At 47.6% G+C, this 22,831-nt stretch overlaps 2 protein-coding genes across 5 annotated transcripts in view; one reads left to right on the plus strand and one right to left on the minus strand.

The window, feature by feature from the left end:
• mtmr10 (myotubularin related protein 10) overlaps nt 1–22,831 on the plus strand; it is a 173,634-nt gene that overhangs the window by 101,397 nt on the left and 49,406 nt on the right. The gene's annotated exons all lie outside the window — the stretch shown is intronic.
• On the minus strand, nt 5,420–21,816 carry mphosph10 (M-phase phosphoprotein 10 (U3 small nucleolar ribonucleoprotein)). Of its 2 annotated transcripts, XM_069902359.1 has the most exons (11): nt 21,536–21,815; nt 18,285–18,909; nt 16,465–16,565; nt 16,188–16,350; nt 12,040–12,181; nt 11,850–11,917; nt 9,659–9,796; nt 8,812–8,922; nt 7,270–7,377; nt 6,735–6,965; nt 5,420–5,666 (listed from the first exon to the last, which is right to left on the minus strand). In XM_069902359.1, the coding sequence occupies exons 1-11, from the start codon at nt 21,601–21,603 to the stop codon at nt 5,520–5,522; spliced, it is 1,902 nt and encodes a 633-aa protein (XP_069758460.1). In that variant the 5' UTR covers nt 21,604–21,815; the 3' UTR covers nt 5,420–5,519. The 2 variants fall into 2 exon arrangements, with proteins under 2 accessions (XP_069758460.1, XP_069758462.1); XM_069902361.1 differs by lacking the exon at nt 6,735–6,965 and having other exon boundaries at nt 21,536–21,816.

Consider the following 22,831-nt stretch of genomic DNA (forward strand, 5'->3'; position numbering starts at 1 on the left):
CCCGCGTGCGTTCGATCGTTCGCCCCTGTGCGTTCGACCGTTCGCCCGTGTGCGGCTGCCCAGCCCGCGTGCGTTCGATCGTTCGCCCCTGTGCGTTCGACCGTTCGCCCGTGTGCGGCTGCCCAGCCCGCGTGCGTTCGATCGTTCGCCCCTGTGCGTTCGACCGTTCGCCCGTGTGCGTTCGACCGTTCGCCCGTGTGCGGCTGCCCAGCCCGCGTGCGTTCGATCGTTCGCCCCTGTGCGTTCGACCGTTCGCCCGTGTGCGGCTGCCCAGCCCGCGTGCGTTCGATCGTTCGCCCCTGTGCGTTCGACCGTTCGCCCGTGTGCGGCTGCCCAGCCCGCGTGCGTTCGATCGTTCGCCCCTGTGCGTTCGACCGTTCGCCCGTGTGCGGCTGCCCAGCCCGCGTGCGTTCGATCGTTCGCCCCTGTGCGTTCGACCGTTCGCCCGTGTGCGGCTGCCCAGCCCGCGTGCGTTCGATCGTTCGCCCCTGTGCGTTCGACCGTTCGCCCGTGTGCGGCTGCCCAGCCCGCGTGCGTTCGATCGTTCGCCCCTGTGCGTTCGACCGTTCGCCCGTGTGCGGCTGCCCAGCCCGCGTGCGTTCGATCGTTCGCCCCTGTGCGTTCGACCGTTCGCCCGTGTGCGGCTGCCCAGCCCGCGTGCGTTCGATCGTTCGCCCCTGTGCGTTCGACCGTTCGCCCGTGTGCGGCTGCCCAGCCCGCGTGCGTTCGATCGTTCGCCCCTGTGCGTTCGACCGTTCGCCCGTGTGCGGCTGCCCAGCCCGCGTGCGTTCGATCGTTCGCCCCTGTGCGTTCGACCGTTCGCCCGTGTGCGGCTGCCCAGCCCGCGTGCGTTCGATCGTTCGCCCCTGTGCGTTCGACCGTTCGCCCGTGTGCGGCTGCCCAGCCCGCGTGCGTTCGATCGTTCGCCCCTGTGCGTTCGACCGTTCGCCCGTGTGCGGCTGCCCAGCCCGCGTGCGTTCGATCGTTCGCCCCTGTGCGTTCGACCGTTCGCCCGTGTGCGGCTGCCCAGCCCGCGTGCGTTCGATCGTTCGCCCCTGTGCGTTCGACCGTTCGCCCGTGTGCGGCTGCCCAGCCCGCGTGCGTTCGATCGTTCGCCCCTGTGCGTTCGACCGTTCGCCCGTGTGCGGCTGCCCAGCCCGCGTGCGTTCGATCGTTCGCCCCTGTGCGTTCGACCGTTCGCCCGTGTGCGGCTGCCCAGCCCGCGTGCGTTCGATCGTTCGCCCCTGTGCGTTCGACCGTTCGCCCGTGTGCGGCTGCCCAGCCCGCGTGCGTTCGATCGTTCGCCCCTGTGCGTTCGACCGTTCGCCCGTGTGCGGCTGCCCAGCCCGCGTGCGTTCGATCGTTCGCCCCTGTGCGTTCGACCGTTCGCCCGTGTGCGGCTGCCCAGCCCGCGTGCGTTCGATCGTTCGCCCCTGTGCGTTCGACCGTTCGCCCGTGTGCGGCTGCCCAGCCCGCGTGCGTTCGATCGTTCGCCCCTGTGCGTTCGACCGTTCGCCCGTGTGCGGCTGCCCAGCCCGCGTGCGTTCGATCGTTCGCCCCTGTGCGTTCGACCGTTCGCCCGTGTGCGGCTGCCCAGCCCGCGTGCGTTCGATCGTTCGCCCCTGTGCGTTCGACCGTTCGCCCGTGTGCGGCTGCCCAGCCCGCGTGCGTTCGATCGTTCGCCCCTGTGCGTTCGACCGTTCGCCCGTGTGCGGCTGCCCAGCCCGCGTGCGGCTGCCCAGCCCGCGTGCGTTCGACCGTTCGCCCGTGTGCGTTCGACCGTTCGCCCGTGTGCGGCTGCCCAGCCCGCGTGCGTTCGATCGTTCGCCCCTGTGCGTTCGACCGTTCGCCCGTGTGCGGCTGCCCAGCCCGCGTGCGTTCGATCGTTCGCCCCTGTGCGTTCGACCGTTCGCCCGTGTGCGGCTGCCCAGCCCGCGTGCGTTCGATCGTTCGCCCCTGTGCGTTCGACCGTTCGCCCGTGTGCGGCTGCCCAGCCCGCGTGCGTTCGACCGTTCGCCCCTGTGCGTTCGACCGTTCGCCCGTGTGCGGCTGCCCAGCCCGCGTGCGTTCGACCGTTCGCCCGTGTGCGGCTGCCCAGCCCGCGTGCGTTCGATCGTTCGCCCCTGTGCGTTCGACCGTTCGCCCGTGTGCGGCTGCCCAGCCCGCGTGCGTTCGATCGTTCGCCCCTGTGCGTTCGACCGTTCGCCCGTGTGCGGCTGCCCAGCCCGCGTGCGTTCGATCGTTCGCCCCTGTGCGTTCGACCGTTCGCCCGTGTGCGGCTGCCCAGCCCGCGTGCGTTCGATCGTTCGCCCCTGTGCGTTCGACCGTTCGCCCGTGTGCGGCTGCCCAGCCCGCGTGCGTTCGATCGTTCGCCCCTGTGCGTTCGACCGTTCGCCCGTGTGCGGCTGCCCAGCCCGCGTGCGTTCGATCGTTCGCCCCTGTGCGTTCGACCGTTCGCCCGTGTGCGGCTGCCCAGCCCGCGTGCGTTCGATCGTTCGCCCCTGTGCGTTCGACCGTTCGCCCGTGTGCGGCTGCCCAGCCCGCGTGCGTTCGATCGTTCGCCCCTGTGCGTTCGACCGTTCGCCCGTGTGCGGCTGCCCAGCCCGCGTGCGTTCGATCGTTCGCCCCTGTGCGTTCGACCGTTCGCCCGTGTGCGGCTGCCCAGCCCGCGTGCGTTCGATGGTTCGCCCCTGTGCGTTCGACCGTTCGCCCGTGTGCGGCTGCCCAGCCCGCGTGCGTTCGATGGTTCGCCCCTGTGCGTTCGACCGTTCGCCCGTGTGCGGCTGCCCAGCCCGCGTGCGTTCGATCGTTCGCCCCTGTGCGTTCGACCGTTCGCCCGTGTGCGGCTGCCCAGCCCGCGTGCGTTCGATCGTTCGCCCCTGTGCGTTCGACCGTTCGCCCGTGTGCGGCTGCCCAGCCCGCGTGCGTTCGATCGTTCGCCCCTGTGCGTTCGACCGTTCGCCCGTGTGCGGCTGCCCAGCCCGCGTGCGTTCGATCGTTCGCCCCTGTGCGTTCGACCGTTCGCCCGTGTGCGTTCGTTCGTTCGCCCGTGTGCGGCTGCCCAGCCCGCGTGCGGCTGCCCAGCCCGCGTGCGTTCGATCGTTCGCCCCTGTGCGTTCGACCGTTCGCCCGTGTGCGGCTGCCCAGCCCGCGTGCGTTCGATCGTTCGCCCCTGTGCGTTCGACCGTTCGCCCGTGTGCGGCTGCCCAGCCCGCGTGCGTTCGATCGTTCGCCCCTGTGCGTTCGACCGTTCGCCCGTGTGCGGCTGCCCAGCCCGCGTGCGTTCGATCGTTCGCCCCTGTGCGTTCGACCGTTCGCCCGTGTGCGGCTGCCCAGCCCGCGTGCGTTCGATCGTTCGCCCCTGTGCGTTCGACCGTTCGCCCGTGTGCGGCTGCCCAGCCCGCGTGCGTTCGATCGTTCGCCCCTGTGCGTTCGACCGTTTGCCCGTGTGCGGCTGCCCAGCCCGCGTGCGTTCGATCGTTCGCCCCTGTGCGTTCGACCGTTCGCCCGTGTGCGGCTGCCCAGCCCGCGTGCGTTCGATCGTTCGCCCCTGTGCGTTCGACCGTTCGCCCGTGTGCGGCTGCCCAGCCCGCGTGCGTTCGACCGTTCGCCCGTGTGCGGCTGCCCAGCCCGCGTGCGTTCGATCGTTCGCCCCTGTGCGTTCGACCGTTCGCCCGTGTGCGGCTGTCCAGCCCGCGTGCGTTCGATCGTTCGCCCCTGTGCGTTCGACCGTTCGCCCGTGTGCGGCTGCCCAGCCCGCGTGCGTTCGATCGTGTGCGGCTGCCCAGCCCGCGTGCGTTCGATCGTGTGCGGCTGCCCAGCCCGCGTGCGTTCGATCGTTCGCCCCAGTGCGTTCGCCCGTGTGCGGCTGCCCAGCCCGCGTGCGTTCGATCGTTCGCCCCTGTGCGTTCGACCGTTCGCCCGTGTGCGGCTGCCCAGCCTGGGTGTGTCCATCCACTGTTATGCTCTGGTCTGAGCCAACAGAAGGAAGGTTCTCCGTGCACGGCTTGAGTCCGGATTTCTCGTCAACATCTGCAGCTGTGGTTTCAGGGAATTATTACACTTCTCCAAAACCCAGGGGGAGATCCAGTGACCGCTGTGGTAATGGATCTTTGGAATTCAGTACTCCACAAATTATATTCAAGATAGAATGATGAATGTTTAAATGTTAAATAATGAGAACACTGTCGCATAACCAGCCCAGCAGCAGTCCTGGTGCAATTTAAAAAGGGGGGAAAAGCAAATTCATATTTAATGATCAATCTTCATTGCTCATAGCAGAGGTCCAACAAATTTTCTCAACAATATAAAGAGTAAAAGATGCCTCTGATGTTCAACATTCCAGGATACTTCCACAGACCAATTGAGATGCTCTGAACAAACTGAATACGTTGGAGTCCAATTAGCCAACTATTCCATTACTCTGATCTGCTGCATTGGTTCCCATCCATTGATTTACACAATCAGTGTACACTCTGCAGAAACTGCCAACAGTTGCATTTGTGTGGTAACCAGAAAGGTACAGCCCAATTTCTCGGAAAATATCAAATTTAGTAAAACTTCTTAAAAAACGTACCATCATCAGCTCAGCCCTTTCCCACATTACCTCTACTTCCCACATCAATGCCCTGGTCCCCTCTGCCCTTTGATGCAACAAGGACAGGATGCCTATGTCCTCACCTACTGCATATTAGCCACCTCCAATGTGATTCCACCACCAGACGCACCTTCCCCTCTCTGGATGTGCATTAACATCAACCTCCAGTTTTTGTCTCTTTCCCTACCCATCTATCTCCTTTCCTCCAGCTCCCCATCCCATTCTCACTCCCAAGTTCAAGACAGGTTTATTATCATCCAATTGTACAAGTACAACCCCATGAAACAGTGTTCTTTGGTCCAAAACACAGACACATAACACACACACGTTACCAAACTATCCAGGGCAGGACAAGCATTTATATATCCAATCTGAGATTCAGTGATACCCCTTCCTGCCATAACCTTTCAGCTTTTATTCTCTTCTGCACCCCCCCATCCCATCCTCCAACTAGGACCTCTTGCCTATTGGCTTGTGCTCCTCCTCCACCTGTTCATTCAGGTGCCTGCCTGCTTTCTGCTCATGATGAAGGGCTCAGGCCCAAAACATGGGTAATAGACTTTCTTCCCAGAGACACTGTGTGACCTGCTGTTTTCTCTTGCACTTTTCTGTTTCGCACTGATATTTATTCTTTTCATTTCAGTCCAAACCATGTTCTTTGCCCCCATGTCATTGGATCTTAAAAGATTTTCTGATTCTGCTAAAAGGCCAGCAATTTCTCTGCAGAGAATCCATCTGACCTGCTCAGTTGCCTCTTTTCTATAGTTTAGATTTTCCATTGTATTTGTGCACGAATCAAGAATGCCAACAAGAAGCTCTCTGTTCCAAACAAAAAAAAAGTATTTATTCAGGAAGGTCCAGTTTTGAATAAGAAATAACTGCAGGTGCTTGTTACCACATAGATAATGTGAAGGAGTCCATATTAAAGTTTTAACTTGTTGGCTGAAAGTTTCTTGTTCTTATTCTTCTCGTCTCCAACCTTGACTCCTCTGACCTCAGCTTTCACTTGATCTTGTAAATGTGAGAAGAAAGCTTTTGATGAACGCAGACCTTTGTCTTTTCCTTCATCCTTTGTGCAAGGAAAAAAAAACTTGTTAGCCTTTTTCTTAGTTGTGAATTTCAATGACGAACTCGTGCTGCAGTTAAACAAAACTGGTTGGACCACGGAACCATTGTGTGTGCAAGTCTGGTTGCTCCATTCCAGGAAAGCTTTGGAAAGGGTAAGGAAGAGATTTAATGAATGATGCCTGGTTTAGAAAAATTTGGGTTGCTTTCTCTGGAGAGTTGGCAACAAGGGTGACTTACGAGAGGCAGAGATTAATTAATCAGAATCTTTTTCTTGGCGTTAAAATGTTAGATACTCGAGGACATGCATTTAAAGTGGGGTTTAAAGGAAATGTGCTGTGCAAGTTGTTGTTTTTATATATAAATGCATGGAGTGGTCGATGCCTGAACAGGCTCCCAGGGTGAGTGGTGGAAGCAAATAAGAGAGTAGTGTTTAAGTAGTAGTTCGAGATAGAGACATGAATATGTACCATGTCAAAGTAGCTCAGAACAGAGGGCTTGTTCGTGGGCTGGAGTGTGATCCCTGTACTGTTCTCCATTCTCACAGGTTGAACTACACGATGGTGAGCAGTGCTCGTGTTCACAGTAGTGAAGTTGATTGCAATCAGGATGTCAATGGTTCAGGCGATAGTAAATGCAGTTAAAGAGGGTGATTGTCTAACAATTAGTTCAGCAACTGGGGGAGGTGTAACTGTTCAAAGCTCACATTTTAGCTGCTGAAGAACCCCACCATGATATTAACCACTTTCTCTCTGAATTGAAATATTCTGTTAGTCCCAATATTTTCGGGTAAGTGCAGTTTATTTTCTTTTTACATTTGATGTGATTGAGTGAGATAAATTAAGTTGATGGGGGTTTGTTTGAAATCACAACACAACTGGACAATGCAAATGAAGGATTACTGGACATGAATTAAATCAGTCATTCTAGGATTCCTGGTGATTTACTGTTACAGGGGGAAAAAAGTTGCACAAAAATAAACCACTGCAAAATGATCAACACAGGGCAGAAAACACAGCCTGATTATACCAAGGGCCCTCTCCTCAACATTCATCACTGTGTGCATCCTCACCTTCAGCATCATCACCTTTCCTTGTCGAGACAGTTTCTTTCCTTTCTCAGCAATTCTTTCTTTCTCTTGTTTGTTGCTCAGCTTCACGTTCTGTTTTTCCAGGATTTTCTGACGCATCTCATTTGTCTGGAGTCGCAGACGTTTCACCCTCTTCTTCTTCCTTCTCTCCCTCTTTTTGTCTGTGAGTGTCTTTTCATTTTGACCCTGAAGAACTCCAGCTCGGCCCTTCTCCTGTAATTTATTAGCAATCAAGACAGCTCCAGCACTCAGCTCCCGATCACTCAATGTCACCAAAATTCATGCAATTCAGCCATATCAGTTGCCAGTTCCCCAAAACAGCCTCAGGGAGAGGTGCTGCCACAGGGCAAATCAAAAAACAAGAAGCTTCACAGCTGATCTTAATCGCAATATGCCCAAAGCTACTGAACTCGGGTCACGTGATGCAGCCTTCCCTGTGCCAGCTCGTCTGGGTACCTTAGTAACGGCTTACCCACGTTAAATGTTACTCTTTACACTGCCTTTCACAAAGTCTTACCTTGATTTCTTCTGGTGCTAGCAGAGTAGCATTGCTGACATTGACGGGTGCCACCTCCTCCATGTTGATCGATGGCACATTGGAGACAACCTTTATCTCAGGCACAGGCTGATGAAACAAATATGCACCATCAAAACCATGCACCAAGAATGAGTTAATTCCAACAATTCGTTCCCAACCCTCCACGCACCCCCTCTGCAGATTTGTGTGCTCAGTCTTGCAGCAAGAGTTGTGTTCAGACTGGAATGTTAGTTGCCGGCACCACTACCCACACCCAACATTTCCAAGGGTTTTGGTAGGTGGCTCAATGCTAATGGCACAAAGATTGTGATGAGTTTGTAAATGAGGAATGAGGCAGCATGCGTAGGATCAAAGATAGTTGGTACTTGCATGACAGAAAGAAAACAAGGATTTGAAATGTAGGGTTCAGATTTTGGAATCAGTAAACTTTCAAAGTTTTATTGGAATGAAACACAAATCTATTCTAATAAAAGGGACTATAATTTTAATAGTTTGGATCAAAAATCTTTCTTCAAACCTCCTGAAAATTCTGAACTCTCTCCAGGAATTAGAGATTACACCAAGTGCCCACATTTGATCTTCTGAAAAATCCAACCACAGGCACATCACAGTTTGAACTTGTTCAGCCATGTCCACTTGTAATCTGGGAGGCGAAGGACAGGGATTGATGTGCAATTCACTGCTGGAGACAGTGATATCAGACAGCCACTCTTAACGGGCTAGAACAGATAACAACCAATTAGGAAACAGCTGCCCCAGACCTGGGATAATACAACAGGAGTTGGCCTCATCAGTTTCCAGAGAGGAGGTTGGAAGGTTTGTAAAATGGTGTAAAAACCCAAGTCTCAATGTGGACAGTACAAAGGAGATGATTATGGATCAGGAGGACACAGCAATGGTCCCATTGGCATGCATGTAAAGGACAACCTATCCTGGATCCACAACACCACCTCATTAGTCAGGAAGGCCCAACAGAGCTTACACTTCCTAAGCAGGTTGAGGAAGACAAGCTTCCAGTCCAAATCTTGACAACTTTTTACAGGAGCTCAAAAGAGCGTCCTGTCCGGCTGCATCATTGTGTGGGACGGTAGCTGCAAACCATCAGACTGGAAGTCACTACAAAGGATTATCAAAATGGCCAAGATCACTGGCATCTCCCTTTCCACTACTGACATTTACTTGGAGCATTGCTGAAATAGGGTACAAAGAATTTTCCGTGCAGCACACAGGATTTCTGATCCACTACTATCAGGAACATAAAAACCAGGACTGCCAGGTTTGGGAATAGCTTCTTCCCACAGGTTGTGAGATTGATAAACAGTATTTTAAATTATATCTTTGTTTATGTGATTATTATGTACTGAGGTCCAAAGAAATGCTGTTTCATTGGGTGTTATTTCAGGCAGAGATCGACAGGTATTTGATTAGTCAGGGCATCAAGGGTTACAGGGAGAAAGCCAGGGAGCTGTGTCTCTCATACACCATCTTCCAATCATTTTTCTTGTCACATTTTTTACTCACCGGTTTGGGGGTGAAGTGGAAGTTTGACAGAGCATCCAATTTGAGAAACAAAGAATTCATCATTTTCCGGATCTCTATGTCCTGCTGGTTTTCCTCCTCTTTAGATTCTTGCTGAAGTAAACAAAATTTAAATAAAAAGCTGACATGCACCTCCACACAACAGCTACATGACCACAACCGCCCTCTGTCTTGAAACAAAACTCTTCCACTTCTTTACTCCTTTTAACCCAAGCATTAACAAAATTCTTTAAAAATATCACCCCCAGTTCTTTTTTTAAAAATGTTAACCAATAATACCTGACAATGAAGGTGGTGACTCTCCCTGGGGTACAGTCTCGAAAGTACCTACACTCCTCAGGATAGTTCCTGAAGATGTGACTCTGCCCGGGGACATTTACATTCACAAATAATTTTCTCTGTTCAAAGCCAATCTCCAAGTTAGAAACACAATGCTGGAGAAACTCAGCAGATCAAACAGTGTACTTTATACATCAAAGATCAAGATACATAAGCAACATTTCAGGCTTGATCTTTCATACCTTCATCAAGATATAAAAAAAACATTTTGCTCATTCCTTGATGAAGGGCTCAAGCCAGAAACTTTGGTAATGTATCTATCTTTGCTCTATAAAGTGCACTGTTTGACCTGCTGAGTTTCTCCAGCATTGTGTGTTTTTACTTCATCCGTGGTGTTGACCATCTATTTCATCATGTAATGATCATGAATCCTGATCCGATTTACTTTATATATCTGAGATCAATGAAACTAGCCATGGTGATTCAATTAAATATAACCTCAGACAAGACCAAACAAAGAAGGTGACCCAAGACTAGCAGAGTTTATTACCTCAGTTTGTTTTAGATATTCTTGCTCGTAGATTTCTGCCAGGCTCTGTTTACTTTTTTCATGATCCAAGGTGAGTCGTTTTTTGTATTCAAAAGTTTCCTCTTTTGTTTTCTCCTTCCTCAAGACATCATCCCAGGCCTGTGACATAGAGCACACATCAGCACTCGATTTACCATCAACAGCTGAAATCTACAAAACTGAAAGTCTTCTGGGCTCTGCAGATTCCATCTGTGCCAACCGATATCCAAGGTTACCTTGATGGAAATGATACTGATGAAGCAGTTCAAATGAATCATAAATATTTACCTCGCTAACCTTCGTTAAGGCATAAAAGGCTGGAAACTCAGCAAAGTTCCAGAAAATCTGAATGGAAAAACTGGAACTCCATAGTACAGAAAAAAAAAACCCTGGTATCCAGTACCTACAAGGATGGGAAGTGAATCTGGTTGCTTGAGACTTAAAATGATTAATACACCTGGATTGGGAATAAACAGTTTAAAGGACAAAAATACTAGACTGTCCTTACACTGAACAAACTTCACCTACATGAATAAATAAACCTTAAAACGTTTTACTTTATTTTCAGTCATTTTTTAAAAAATATCTGCAGGTTCCTCCCCCTTTACGGAGCCGCCCAAAAGACTAACAATAACATTATCGATAATTAACCACCCCTCCCCCCAAGTTTTCAGATAAAGCCTTTAATTGGGCAACTCTTACTAATCAGGGATGAGACACTTTAAGAGAATTGCCCCAACAGCGAGCAGCATCAACCCGCTCTTCATCCTGGGCGACACCATTGCTGTTTAAAACAATTTTATTCAGTCAGCTGCTACAAGCCAAGCCCGACCAAGGCTCTCCACTGTCTGAATATTTTCTCCCATCTTCAAAGGTTTATGTGTCACTTCAGAGAATGTTTACTTTTACAAATTTAAACTTTTTATTATCACACGACGCATTTATTTTCCTCTTTTTTTTGTTGCCAGTTACTTGATTTCCTCTTACTGACCTGTTATATATTCTTGGATTTCATTTTGTTAAGGAATTTTATTTCAGGGTTTACTTTATTTTAAGGAATCACATTGTTTTCAGGTCCTTTCAATCCTCATCATGAGTCTTTTTTCCTTGGAAAAGTAATTTTTGTAGCCCATTTACATTTGTCACTCAGGGCTGGAAACATTTTAATTGGTGAAGCCATTGGTGAGAACTTCACCAGTCCCTATACATTCACCCTCCAGTTTCCGTGTAATCTTTCTGCAGCTCCACCATCCTCAGACTGACCTTCCCCTTGGCCATCTACTAACCAATGGAACATAGTAATGCCTAGTTAATACAACCATGAACAATGAAGATTTTGCTTCCTAGACACTACTGGGTGTATTTTATGGATTTTGGGCTGCCTGTCATGTACCGTTTCTTCCCAAATGTTGTAGAGTCTGAGTTGAAGAGAAGGTGGTATGGGAGGTCTTAAAAGGTTGATAAATCCCTGAACCCTGATCAAGTGATCTCGGGACAATATGGGAGATTGGGAAGAAATTGTAGGAGCCCCAGCAGATGTTTGCATCATCATTAAGCACGGGTGAGAATGCTGGAAGACTGGACAGTTACTGCTGCTGTGCCTTTATTTTAAAATGGCTGAAGGACAAACCCGGGAAGTATGGGCTTAATGTCACCTGTTGCTGGAGGAGATTCTGAGAGGCAGATCGATTTGAATTTGGAAAGGCAAGGGCTGATTAGGGTTACAACATGGCTTTGTGACAAGATGTGCCTCGTGGATTGGAGTTTTTGGAGGCTGGTTTGTAGATGCTGTCTGAATGGACTTCAGCAAAGTCTTTGTTAAGGTTAAGTCAAGTTCAAGTTTATTGTCATCAGATTGTTTCGTCGGGTTGTACTCCCTGTCTTTCTCATAGTAACTGCAGATAATAAATACTCTTTTAGGACCTGACCCATCTCCTGTGGTACCACACATGGACAACCTTGTTAATCTTTCATCTCTATCCTTCCCCTTGCCTTTCAGTTCAGTTTCTGTAAATTTAATGATTCCCTCTCTTTCCAACTGTTTTATGGCTCTTGATACCTTCAAATTAGAAGAGTGAACAAGAACAGGAGGATGACTCTTGATCCAACAATTCTTGGTTAATTACATCACAAACAATCTGATTCAGTGTTAACAGCAAAATCATAAACTGACCTGGTCCTTAATCCTCTGGACAATAATATCCTCCAGTTGAAGTGTGGTTTCCTCAGTGATTACTGGTGCTGAGAACAGACATGAGTACAAATTAGAAGAGAATGCTGACAGATTCATTGTCCAAAGCACCAGACATTGCCAGGAATTGGTGCCATTAGATACTCGGTGATTATGCAGAGCAGAAACTCACCCTTCCTCACAGCATGGTCAAATAGAAGGTCCTCTTCAAGCAGGCTGTTCGCAGGCCGTTTCTGAGCTGTGACCTCTCCCAGGAGTTGCCACGGCTTCTGCGCCAAGGCAGATTGCTCCATCTGCTGGATCTGTGCTCTCAGCTACGGGGGAAAAAGATTACGGGTTAACACAGAAATCATAGACTGGCTATAGATCTTAAAGTCCTATTAACTCCATGTTGATGTTTCCCCTTGGTCTAAGCTGAATCCAAGTCCAAGGAACAAACTTCTTCATTTACCAATGAGATCAATGACATGGTGGTCTCTGCTTCAGTCACTATCTCAGTCACCTGATGCTGTTTCTTCAACCCAGAGTAAATCTTTTCATAAAAAGATGGATCCCACAAGTCCTGGAAGCAGAAAAACTACAAGACAACGTCGAAATTGAAAGAGCAATAGAACATCGGCACCAAAGCCTTATTCAAAACAAAAACCATGTTTCATAATAATAGTTTATGAAGACATACAATGAGAGAAAAAATATTAGAGCAGGAAAAGGATAAAGTAAAAGAAAATAAAGAACCACTGGAATATAAAGGACAAAAAATATTTTTCTATCCAGACATCAGCTTCGAGCTCTTAAATGGAAAGAATTTAACTTGACAAAGCAGACACAATGGAAGAAAGGATATAATTTTAATCTACGACATCCAGCAATATTAAAAGTATTTATTCCAGGGGAAAGAAATAGATTGTTCTCAGACCTGACAGATGCCCAACACTTTGCAGAACAACTGCCAAACAGACAACGAAACGAGAAGTATTAAAAAAAGACCATCAAAACAAAGTATAGAAATAAATTGTACAGATAATAATGTAAATATAAGGTTGAAATTTGAAAAAGATAAGGAGGGGAAAAAAGAAAAAAGGGGGAAAAAAAGCTTTGTTACATTTTTAAAAAATATAGTGTTTATCTGTAGGGGAGGGGGGTGTCTGAGGAGAGGAAAAGAACTGCTCCTGCAAAATCTGTTGACGCTTGCGGTTATTACCGCAACCCAAATAGATAAGGGAATTGTGGTTGTCTGGCAAGGAGTCAAAGACAACCCAATACAGGGGGGGACTTTCATTATTTTGGGTAGGAATATTTTATATGTTAATTTTAGTAGGGGTTTCTAGGATCATTTGTTTTTTAACCGTGTCATCGTGTATTGAGATGTGCAAAAATAATTTTTTTTTAAATTGGGAAAGAGGAGATGAGAGAGAATTGAAGAGGTACAAGATGGGTACATTAAATTTCATAACTGTAAATATTAATGAAATACACAATCAAATTAAAAGAGGTTACTGACATTACAAAAAAAGACAAAAATTGACATTGCTTTTGTGCACGAAACACACTTAACATAGAACCCTGAAAAAGTGAAGAGAGACTGGGTCGGCCATGTAGTGACATCATAATAAAATTCAAAATCCAGGAGAGTAGCAACATTAGTCAACAAAGATCTACCAATCAACATAAAAGAAATAATAACAGATCCAGCAGGTAGATATTAATGACCAAGTGCCAGATTTATTCTGAATTTTGGAATTTACTAAACATCTATGCACCTAACAAGACCAGCAATTTATGCAGATACACGGGGATATATCTTGCTTGGAGGGGATTTCAATTTCAACCAGTGTCCAGTGATGGACAAAACTGGGAAGACAATTAACAATAAGAATCAAGTAACTAAATTTACACTAAAAGCAATGGAAGATATGAAACTAATCGATATATGGAGGAAACAACTCCAAAAAGAGAGAATATTCATATTACTCAAATAGACACAAGATCTATTCAAGAATAGACATTTTTGTTATCGGCACAGATCCAAGGAAGAGTTAAAAAAATGGAATATCAAGGAAGATTATCAGATCACTCTCCCCTGTTATTAACAATTGAATTAGAGGATGGAGACTAAATCCTACACTGTTAAAAAGACAAGATTTCAAAGAATATATTGAACAAATTAAAATAGACTTCGAGATAAATATGGAATCAGTAAAAGATAAATTCATTTTATGGGATGCAATGAAGGCCTTTATTAGAGGACAAATAATTAGCTATACGACTAAAATTAAAAAGGAATATAATTGGGAAGTAGAACAATTGAAAAAAGAGATAACAATCATAGAAAAGGAATTAGCGAAAAGAGAAGATACAGAGAAAAAGAGAACTGGCAGAGAAAAATTTAAAATATGAAACATTACAAACATATAGAGAAAAATATAATTAAAAGAAATCAAAAATATTATAAACTGGGAGAGAAAACACATAAAATATTGGCCTGGCAACTTAAAACAGAACAAGCTAAAAGAACCATTCTAGCAACAAGAAAAGACGATAACCAGATCACATATAATCCATTGGAGATTAATGAAAGATTCTATAAACAATTATACCAAACTGAGAAAAGGAAAAAAATGACAATTTTTTAATCTAATATTGAACTACCATATCTACAAATAGAACAAAATAAATTGACAGAACCTTTTCAGACTGAAGAAATACAAGATATATTAATGAGACGACCAAACAATTAAACACCAGGTGAAGATGGATTCCCTTAAGAGTTTTATAAAGTTTTTTGAGATCTATTAATCCCTCCCCTCCTAGAAGTAATAAATTAAGTAGAAGAGACCCAAAACTTACCAGAATCATGTAAAACAGCAGTAATTACAGTAATCCCAAAAGAAGGAAAAGACCCGCTATTGCCATCATCATACAGATCAATATCATTATTGAATAAAGATTATAAATTAATAGAAAAATTATTAGCAAACAGACTGAATGACTCTGTACTGAAACTAGTAAGGCAGGACCAAACTGGATTTGTTAAAAAAAAGACGGGCAGCTGATAATGTTTGTAAACTTATTAATTTAATTCATGCAGCACAAATAAATAAAACGCCAATGGTAGCTGTTACGTTATACACAGAGAAAGCCTTTGATAGGGTAGAGTGGAACTATTTGTTTAAAGTGTTACAGAAATTTAAACTACCAGAAAAATGTATTAACTGGATTAGAGCATTATATAATGAACCATTTGCAAAGGTAGTAATAAATGGAATGTAGATCACTTTAAATTAAGCAGGTCAACAAGATAAGACAGGAATGCCCATTATCCCCTTCACTGTTTGCTTTGTTTATTGAACCACTAGCAGAGTTGATAAGGAAGGAAACTATGATAAAAGGAATAAAAATAAAAGAGAAAGAAATAAAATCAGCCTATTTGCAGATGACATCATAGTATATTTAACAGAACCAAATAAGTCAATAAAAAAAACTACATATGAAATTGAAAGAGTATGGAGAGATATCAGGGTACAAGATTAAAACCAATAAAAGCGAAGTGATTCCAATGAACAAAATTGATAATTCAGAATTTAAAAAAGAAACCCTTTTTAAATGGCAATCATAGGCGATACGTTACCTTGGTATCAAAATAGATAACAACCTAAAACATTTATACAAATTGAACGACGAACCATTAATTAAAAAAATAAGGATTTTTAGAGAATTGGAAAGAACTTCCATTAACTTTAATAAGAAGAGTCAACTGTATTAAGATGAATGTGTTCCCACGAGTGCAATACCTATTCCAAGCAAAACTGCGAAAATAGTAACGGAATTTTTATGGAAAGGTAAGAAATCAAGAATAGTGCTAGAAAAATTAACATGGAGTTACAAACAAGGAAGGTTATAGCTACCAAACTTTAAGAATCACTACAGGACAGCAGAGTTAAGGTACTTTATCAGATTTTATCAGAGAGGAGAAAAGCTGGACTGGACTAAGATAGAATTAGACTCTGTAATCTTCTGCACACCATCCCAACATCACAACTGGCTTGTTCTTCTGACCAGAACTGGTGTCACCTTCATCCATTTTTCTTTGGTATTTTCAGCTGACAAAGCTTCAAGGGCTGGAATTCCCCTCCTGAACCACATTCCCAAACCCACAACCTTAAAGCTCATCCCTATGACCAGACTCCCCCAAAATATCTACGAAGAGTTGAATATTCCTCCCATCCTCCACATTTCAGTGAAGAGTTTTGCCACGCTGAAGGCATTATTTAAATAGAAGCTTTAATAGATTTCAAGTGATGTTAAAATTCTGGTTAACACCTTTTCTTGCCGTTTTTCGAAGTTTGATTTTTCCTCTCTTGGCTTCTTCCTCTCTTTCACACTGACCACCAGGTCATCTTCCTCACCATCACTGGACAGATCAAAACTAACTTTCTTGTAGCTCTCCTTCACCTCTCTGTCACACTTCATCTGCTCCTGGTCTCTGAGTGACCAAAGAAAGCCAAATTAATAAAACACTGAAAAATAGTACCTGCATCTTCAATTTAAAAGTACATTGATCACCAGGGGAAGGAATGGAGAAAGTAACAGAACCTACATATCATTCTTGTCCTTCAGTTTTAGTTCTTCTTTTGCTGGTTCTTCACATTCAACTGGGTCAAAGAAGTCCTTGTACTGCAGATTTCTAGAACTCTTAGTCTGCACAGCAACAATAAAAAATCAAAGATGTAAAACATTATTACTGACCTCCCTATTTACAATTTATGTCACAGGCCTGGCCATCCATTTAACTATTCACAAGTGGGAGATGCATTACCTGCTCTTAGATATCTGCCAAATGATGTACAAATTGTGACCAGTGGTGTGGAACAAGTTACAACCATTTCGCTTTACACCTGGTTCCAACATGAAGAGGAGGGACACTTTTTGAAATTTTCGGAGACTTGCACTGCCACAGTGCCCATTCAGGCCATGTCTGTTTCTAAACAAATGTCTAACGGGAAAATCTGATGCTGCCAGTTTTTCATGGAATTTGGCAGGAATGCAGAGATAAAGTAATCAACAGTGCCTCTCTCCACATTACTGAGCAGCCAGCTGGCAAACCCTGACAGATCCCTCCCTTTCACCCCAGCAGGGTAGTCAGTCATGTATAGGTCTAAGTTCACCTATTTGCAAGAAGGGCAGTGTTAAAGCAGGAGTTGACTGTATGAACCACAGCCCAAGTGGACAGAAGCAACTGCCTCTGTCCCTGGATTCGCTGATATTGAGAACGACTTCCCAATCCTGGCCTCAGGAAACCTACTCTGCTTTCAGATGCTTTACAATAAAAATGTGCCTTTTGTGCAAATGAAGGAAAATGCCCTGATTGGGAGAAAGTGCAAGGCAAAAGAAAATATATTAGTATCTCCATGCAGAATGAGCCAGTTATATTCAACTCAGTGACCCCCTTCATCGAAGTGAATGAGCTGCCACACAGATTGATAGGACAGTTAAGGCGGCCAATGGAATGTTAGGCTTCATTACTCATGGGATTGAGTTCAAGAATCGAGAGAACATGTTGCAACTCTACAAATCTTTGGTGAGACCATACTTAGAGTATTGTGTTCAGTTCTGGTCACCTCATTACAGGAAGGATGTGAAAGTGATGGAGGGTGCAGATGAAATTTATCAGCCTGGATTGGAAAACAAGTTTTATGAATCAAGGGTTAGCAGAACTAGGACTTTTCTCTTTGGAGCAAAGGAAGGTGAGAGATGAGTTAACAGAGGTCTACAATATTCTGAGAGGCATAAGGTAGACAGTCAGCACCTTTTTCCCAGGGCAGGAATAGCAAATGTCAGAGGACATCTCGACAAAGTGAGGAAGAAAAGGGGAGACATCAGGGGTAAAATATTTCATGTAGAGAGTTGTGGGTGCCTGGAATGCTTTGCCAGAGGTGGTGATGGAGGCTGAAACATTAGGGGCATTTAAGAGACTCTTAGACAGGCCCACAGATGGAAGAAAAATAGAAGATTATGAGGTAGGAACTGTTTAGTTTTTTTTTAATTGGTAAGAATATATAGGTCGCCACAACATCAAGGGCTGAAGGGCCTGGTCAATGCCGTAGAGTTCTGTGTTAGAAATCAGCATTTGGGACTAAGAATCCAAATCTCTCGTATTCACGAAACAATATGTATTTGTAAACCTGAATACATGTCCTGCATGTTCATTGTTTGTCTGTACTTATGTTATGTCTGGCTGTGCATCTGCATGTTTTGCACCAAGGACCGGAAAACGCTTTTTTGCCGGGTTGCACGTACAATCAGATAACAATAAACTTGGCTTTGGGTTAGTATTAATGCTTAAACTCACAACTAAAGAATGGCTGGAAAAGCATCACAAAGATCTACTTTATCATAAAACAGTGTGAAGATCATTACCTTTCTCTTGGTCTTCGTTTTTATAATTTCTTCATCCTCAGAGGGAATATCTTCAAAGTAATCAATACCATCTTCATCGTCATCCTCCACATTCTCCTCTTCTTTCTCAGCTTCCTCCAAAATTGCTTCCATTTCAGAAAGTTTGAAAAAATCATCATCTAGCTCAGAGCTTGGAAGTTTGGGGTTCTTTTTCTGCATTTTAATCTTTTTCGCAAGCTTGTCAATGTCAAAATTGATGTCTGAGTCCTCATCACTGAGCCTTTCAGTCTGATCATTTTTTTCATTAAATTTCTGCTTTTTTAACCCTGTCTCTTCACCACTACTCTCAGCTTGTTCATAATCTTCTTCTATTTCAAACTCTTCAGGAGAACTGACCTCGGCCCCTTCAGTTCTAGTCAGTCTGCTGAGATTATCATGAACAAGGAAAGCCACACTCTCCTTGAAATAATTTAAGACTGAATGGTTCTGCAATTCAATCTCCTGCCAGATCTGCTCTTCATCAAACTTTTCCACAACCAACTCCAGCAATGGGCTTCCAGCAGCCCCATCCGCCTCCTGTCTCTTCTGAAAATCATACAACTCCTTCGTGACCCTAATGAACTCTGATGCCAATTTGTCCTGCACACTGAGGAGTCAAAGGGAATATGGTGTTAATTGCAGATTCTCACCAGTACCAATCAGGATTCAGATATTACAGATAGAGTAAAAGTCCAAAAATCTGAATGCCAGAAATCCAGACCAACCGAGAATCCGGACTTCTCAAAAACTCAAACTTTTAAAATTTAGCGGGATTTTGTGTGTGTGCATGTGTAAGCGCCACAGATGCACAGAAATAATCAAATTTCTTGTACTTTATTTTACATGAAAAACGTTTCATTAATAAATTATCAAAATTTACCTGTTCATTTCTTCTTCATTCTTCTTAAATTTGAATTTTAAAAGTACTGCCCAAAATCTGAGCAGTCCAGATTTTTGGAATTTTACTGTACTATACATGATGTTTTGGCATCAACAGTTTTGGTTCTGAAAGTGTGTTCAAACATCAAACCAGCTGGTGAACTTGTGGTCAGTGTAACAATTAGAATAGCACATTCATGAATTTCTAATATTAGTTAGACCCCCCCCCCCCCTCCACCACTTGAAATATTGTGTTCAGTTCTTCTCACCTCATTACAAGATGTGGATGGTATAGAGAGGATAGTGAGATTGACAAGGATGCTGTCTGGATTGGAGAGCATGTCTTATGAGGAAAGATTGAGTGAACGGAGTCTTTTCCCCTTGGAGTGATAGAGGATATGGGGTACCTGATAGAAGTATACAAGATGATGAGACATTAATCATGTGGATTGTTCCTAGGGCTGAAATGGCTAACACAAGTTTTAAGGTGGGGGGGGGGGGCGGAACATAAAAGGTAAGTTCTTCAGAAGAGTGGTGAGTGTCTGGAATGTGTGGCCAGCAACGTTGAAGGCAGGTGCAATAGGATCTTTTAAGATACTTTTATATAAGTACATAGAACTGAGAAAAATGAAGGGTTATGCAGTAGAGAAATTCTAGGGAGTTGTGAGAGCAGGTTATTAGGTCAACACAACACTGTGTGCCAACAGGCCTGTACTGTGCTATCGATTTCTATATTGTATGTAAACCTAACAATTACAGCTCCCATCCAGTCTCAGATCAATCATCACCTTCCATCCCTCTCAATGACCCAGCTTTCCCTTCAGAAAGGATGTGTATGGGGCACAGTAGTCAGGGGACTGAGTTCAAGGCCCGTGAGGTCATGTTGTAATTCTATAATCGGGTGAGATCACAGATGGGTGGATTGTGAAAAAACACACACATGCTGGAGTGCCTTTATGTAACAACAGTGAAGATACAGAACCAACGTTTTGTGCTTGAGCCCTTCATCAAGATGTGAGGGACATGACAGATGGCCGAACAAATGGGGGAAGGGGGGTAGTGAGGGTGGGGGGAGGAGTCTAGGCTGGGTGGAGAGAGAAAGGAAGTAGGAACTGGAATAACTAATTAAGGGGGGGGGGGAGGGTGTTTAAGGAAGCTGATTAGTGGAATGCAGTGAGCTCAATGTTCATGCCCTGGGGTTGGAGGAGACCCAGACGAAAAATTAGGTGTTGTTCCTCCATTCTGCGGGTGGTTAGGGTAGGGTCGTGTGAAAGGCCATGGATTGACATGTGAGCTTGAGAGGGTGACTCAGAAGTGCAATGGTTGGCTATGGGGAGCCATTTGAAGATTGAAGAACTTTTGCCACCAAGAGAGCAACAAATCTTGGGTGAGAGTGAAACAGGAAAGTCTGTGGTTGTAGTAAAGATACAGAAATGCTGGTACAACTCAGCCTTCTCTTTGGGTCATAGGGAATGTTGGAGGCTCAGTCACTGAAGACATTAAAGAGAGATTAACAGATGCTTATGAGTCAGGAATGTGTGGCTGCTTTTGGTGTCCTGATCGTCTTTCCATGTGTTGGTGCTTCCCTTCACCAACACCTCCACTTCACCCCGACCTCCCTGCACCCCCGGGCTCGGCCCCAACCCCCCCGGCCCCGGCCCCAACCCCCCCGGCCCCGGCCCCAACCCCCCCGGCCCCGGCCCCAACCCCCCCGACCCCGGCCCCAACCCCCCCGACCCCGGCCCCAACCCCCCCGGCCCCGGCCCCGGCCCCGGCCCCGGCCCCAACCCCCCCGGCCCCGGCCCCGGCCCCGGCCCCGGCCCCAACCCCCCCGGCCCCGGCCCCGGCCCCAACCCCCCCGGCCCCGGCCCCAACCCCCCCGGCCCCGGCCCCGGCCCCAACCCCCCCGGCCCCGGCCCCGGCGCCCCAACCCCCCCGGCCCCGGCCCCGGCCCCAACCCCCCCGGCCCCGGCCCCAACCCCCCCGGCCCCGGCCCCAACCCCCCCGGCCCCGGCCCCAACCCCCCCGGCCCCGGCCCAAACCCCCCCGGCCCCGGCCCCGGCCCCAACCCCCCCGGCCCCGGCCCCGGCCCCAACCCCCCCGGCCCCGGCCCCGGCCCCAACCCCCCCGGCCCCGGCCCCGGCCCCAACCCCCCCGACCCCGGCCCCGGCCCCAACCCCCCCGACCCCGGCCCCGGCCCCAACCCCCCCGGCCCCGGCCCCAACCCCCCCGACCCCGGCCCCAACCCCCCCGGCCCCGGCCCCGGCCCCGGCCCCAACCCCCCCGACCCCGGCCCCAACCCCCCCGGCCCCGGCCCCGGCCCCAACCCCCTCCGGCCCCCCGCCCGCCGTCACCTCAGCAGGAGTTCGGGCCGCTCCACCGCGCACCACAGCCGCCGCACGCAACTCTCCAGCGCCGCCATCTTGGCGGAATCCCAGTCACGTGGTCCCGGGGAAACAAAGCCGCTGCTCTTCGTTCCGGCCCTGGTGTCCGTGGCAAAACCCTTCCGGCCGGCCTACCCGCAGGGCACCTCACCCGGCCCGAGGGCGGCCGGGCGGGCTCCGGCCTCGCTGCCAAGGCCCTCGGGTTGGTTGGTCTTCAGGTGAGAACGAGTCCGAACTGGAAGGGGAGGAGTCAAGCAAGTATTATGGGTTAAATCAGGGTGAAGGGATGCTGGAATGGGAGGAAGGGTGAGGAAAGTCTAATAAAATAAGGATCTTCAAAACAGGATAGCAAGTCTTGGGGATTGATTAATGAGTGAAGAACAAAGACATGATATTTCCTGGCTAACAAGGTTGCAGGAAGGCACATAAACTGAGAAGAAGTTAGAATCCACGTGGGCAGAATTCTTTGGCTTGGCTTCGCGGACGAAGATTTATGGAGGGGGTAAAAAGTCCACGTCAGCTGCAGGCTCGTTTGTGGCTGACAAGTCCGATGCGGGACAGGCAGACACGATTGCAGCGGTTGCAGGGGAAAATTGGTGGGTTGGGGTTGGGCGTTGGGTTTTTCCTCCTTTGCCTTTTGTCAGTGAGGTGGGCTCTGCGGTCTTCTTCAAAGGAGGTTGCTGCCCGCCAAACTGTGAGGTGCCAAGATGCACGGTTTGAGGCGAGATCAGCCCACTGGCGGTGGTCAATGGGGCAGGCACCAAGAGATTTCTTTAGGCAGTCCTTGTACCTTTTCTTTGGTGCACCTCTGTCACGGTGGCCAGTGGAGAGCTCGCCATATAACACGATCTGGAAGGCACATAAACTGAGAAGAAGTTAGAATCCACGTGGGCGGAATTACCTAATGCTAAACCAATCCAGGAGGCAGAAGAATGTTGGGGGGAAGGTATCTCTGTACTGAAATGAAATGTATAAAAGCTGGGTCAGCCCCAGTATCTGTGTGTATTCCCAGGGTAAGGGGAAGCCCCCAACTTTGCACTGTTGTCAAAGTAGAATAAAGGTTCTTTGTTCTCAAATTTTGTCTCGAGCAAATTCTGTGAAGATACTTCTGTTTCTCACGGAACCCGGATTTATTGTCATTAAAAAGTCTGGAAATTCGTTGTTTTGCGGTCGCGTCCCGTTCACATAAACCACCGAGAACTCGAGTCGGCAGCGCCTTTGGTTCAGATGGCGGAGGAAGAAGCGGGTCTCCAGGCTCCTTCCCGA

This window comes from Narcine bancroftii, chromosome 11, assembly GCF_036971445.1.
Source record: "Narcine bancroftii isolate sNarBan1 chromosome 11, sNarBan1.hap1, whole genome shotgun sequence".
Lineage (NCBI taxonomy): Eukaryota > Metazoa > Chordata > Chondrichthyes > Torpediniformes > Narcinidae > Narcine > Narcine bancroftii.

What these genes read in the sequence shown, in the direction of transcription:
- mphosph10 (XM_069902359.1), bottom strand. Translation starts at nt 21,603, where the DNA reads ATGGCGGCGCTGGAGAGTTGCGTGCGGCGGCTGTGGTGCGCGGTGGAG. An exon ending in CGGCCCGAACTCCTGCTGAG is followed by an intron (nt 18,910 to 21,535) that starts GTGACGGCGGGC and finishes TTGACTCCTCAG; the next exon opens with TGTGCAGGACAAATTGGCAT. An exon ending in TGACCATGCTGTGAGGAAGG is followed by an intron (nt 11,918 to 12,039) that starts GTGAGTTTCTGC and finishes GTCTGTTCTCAG; the next exon opens with CACCAGTAATCACTGAGGAA.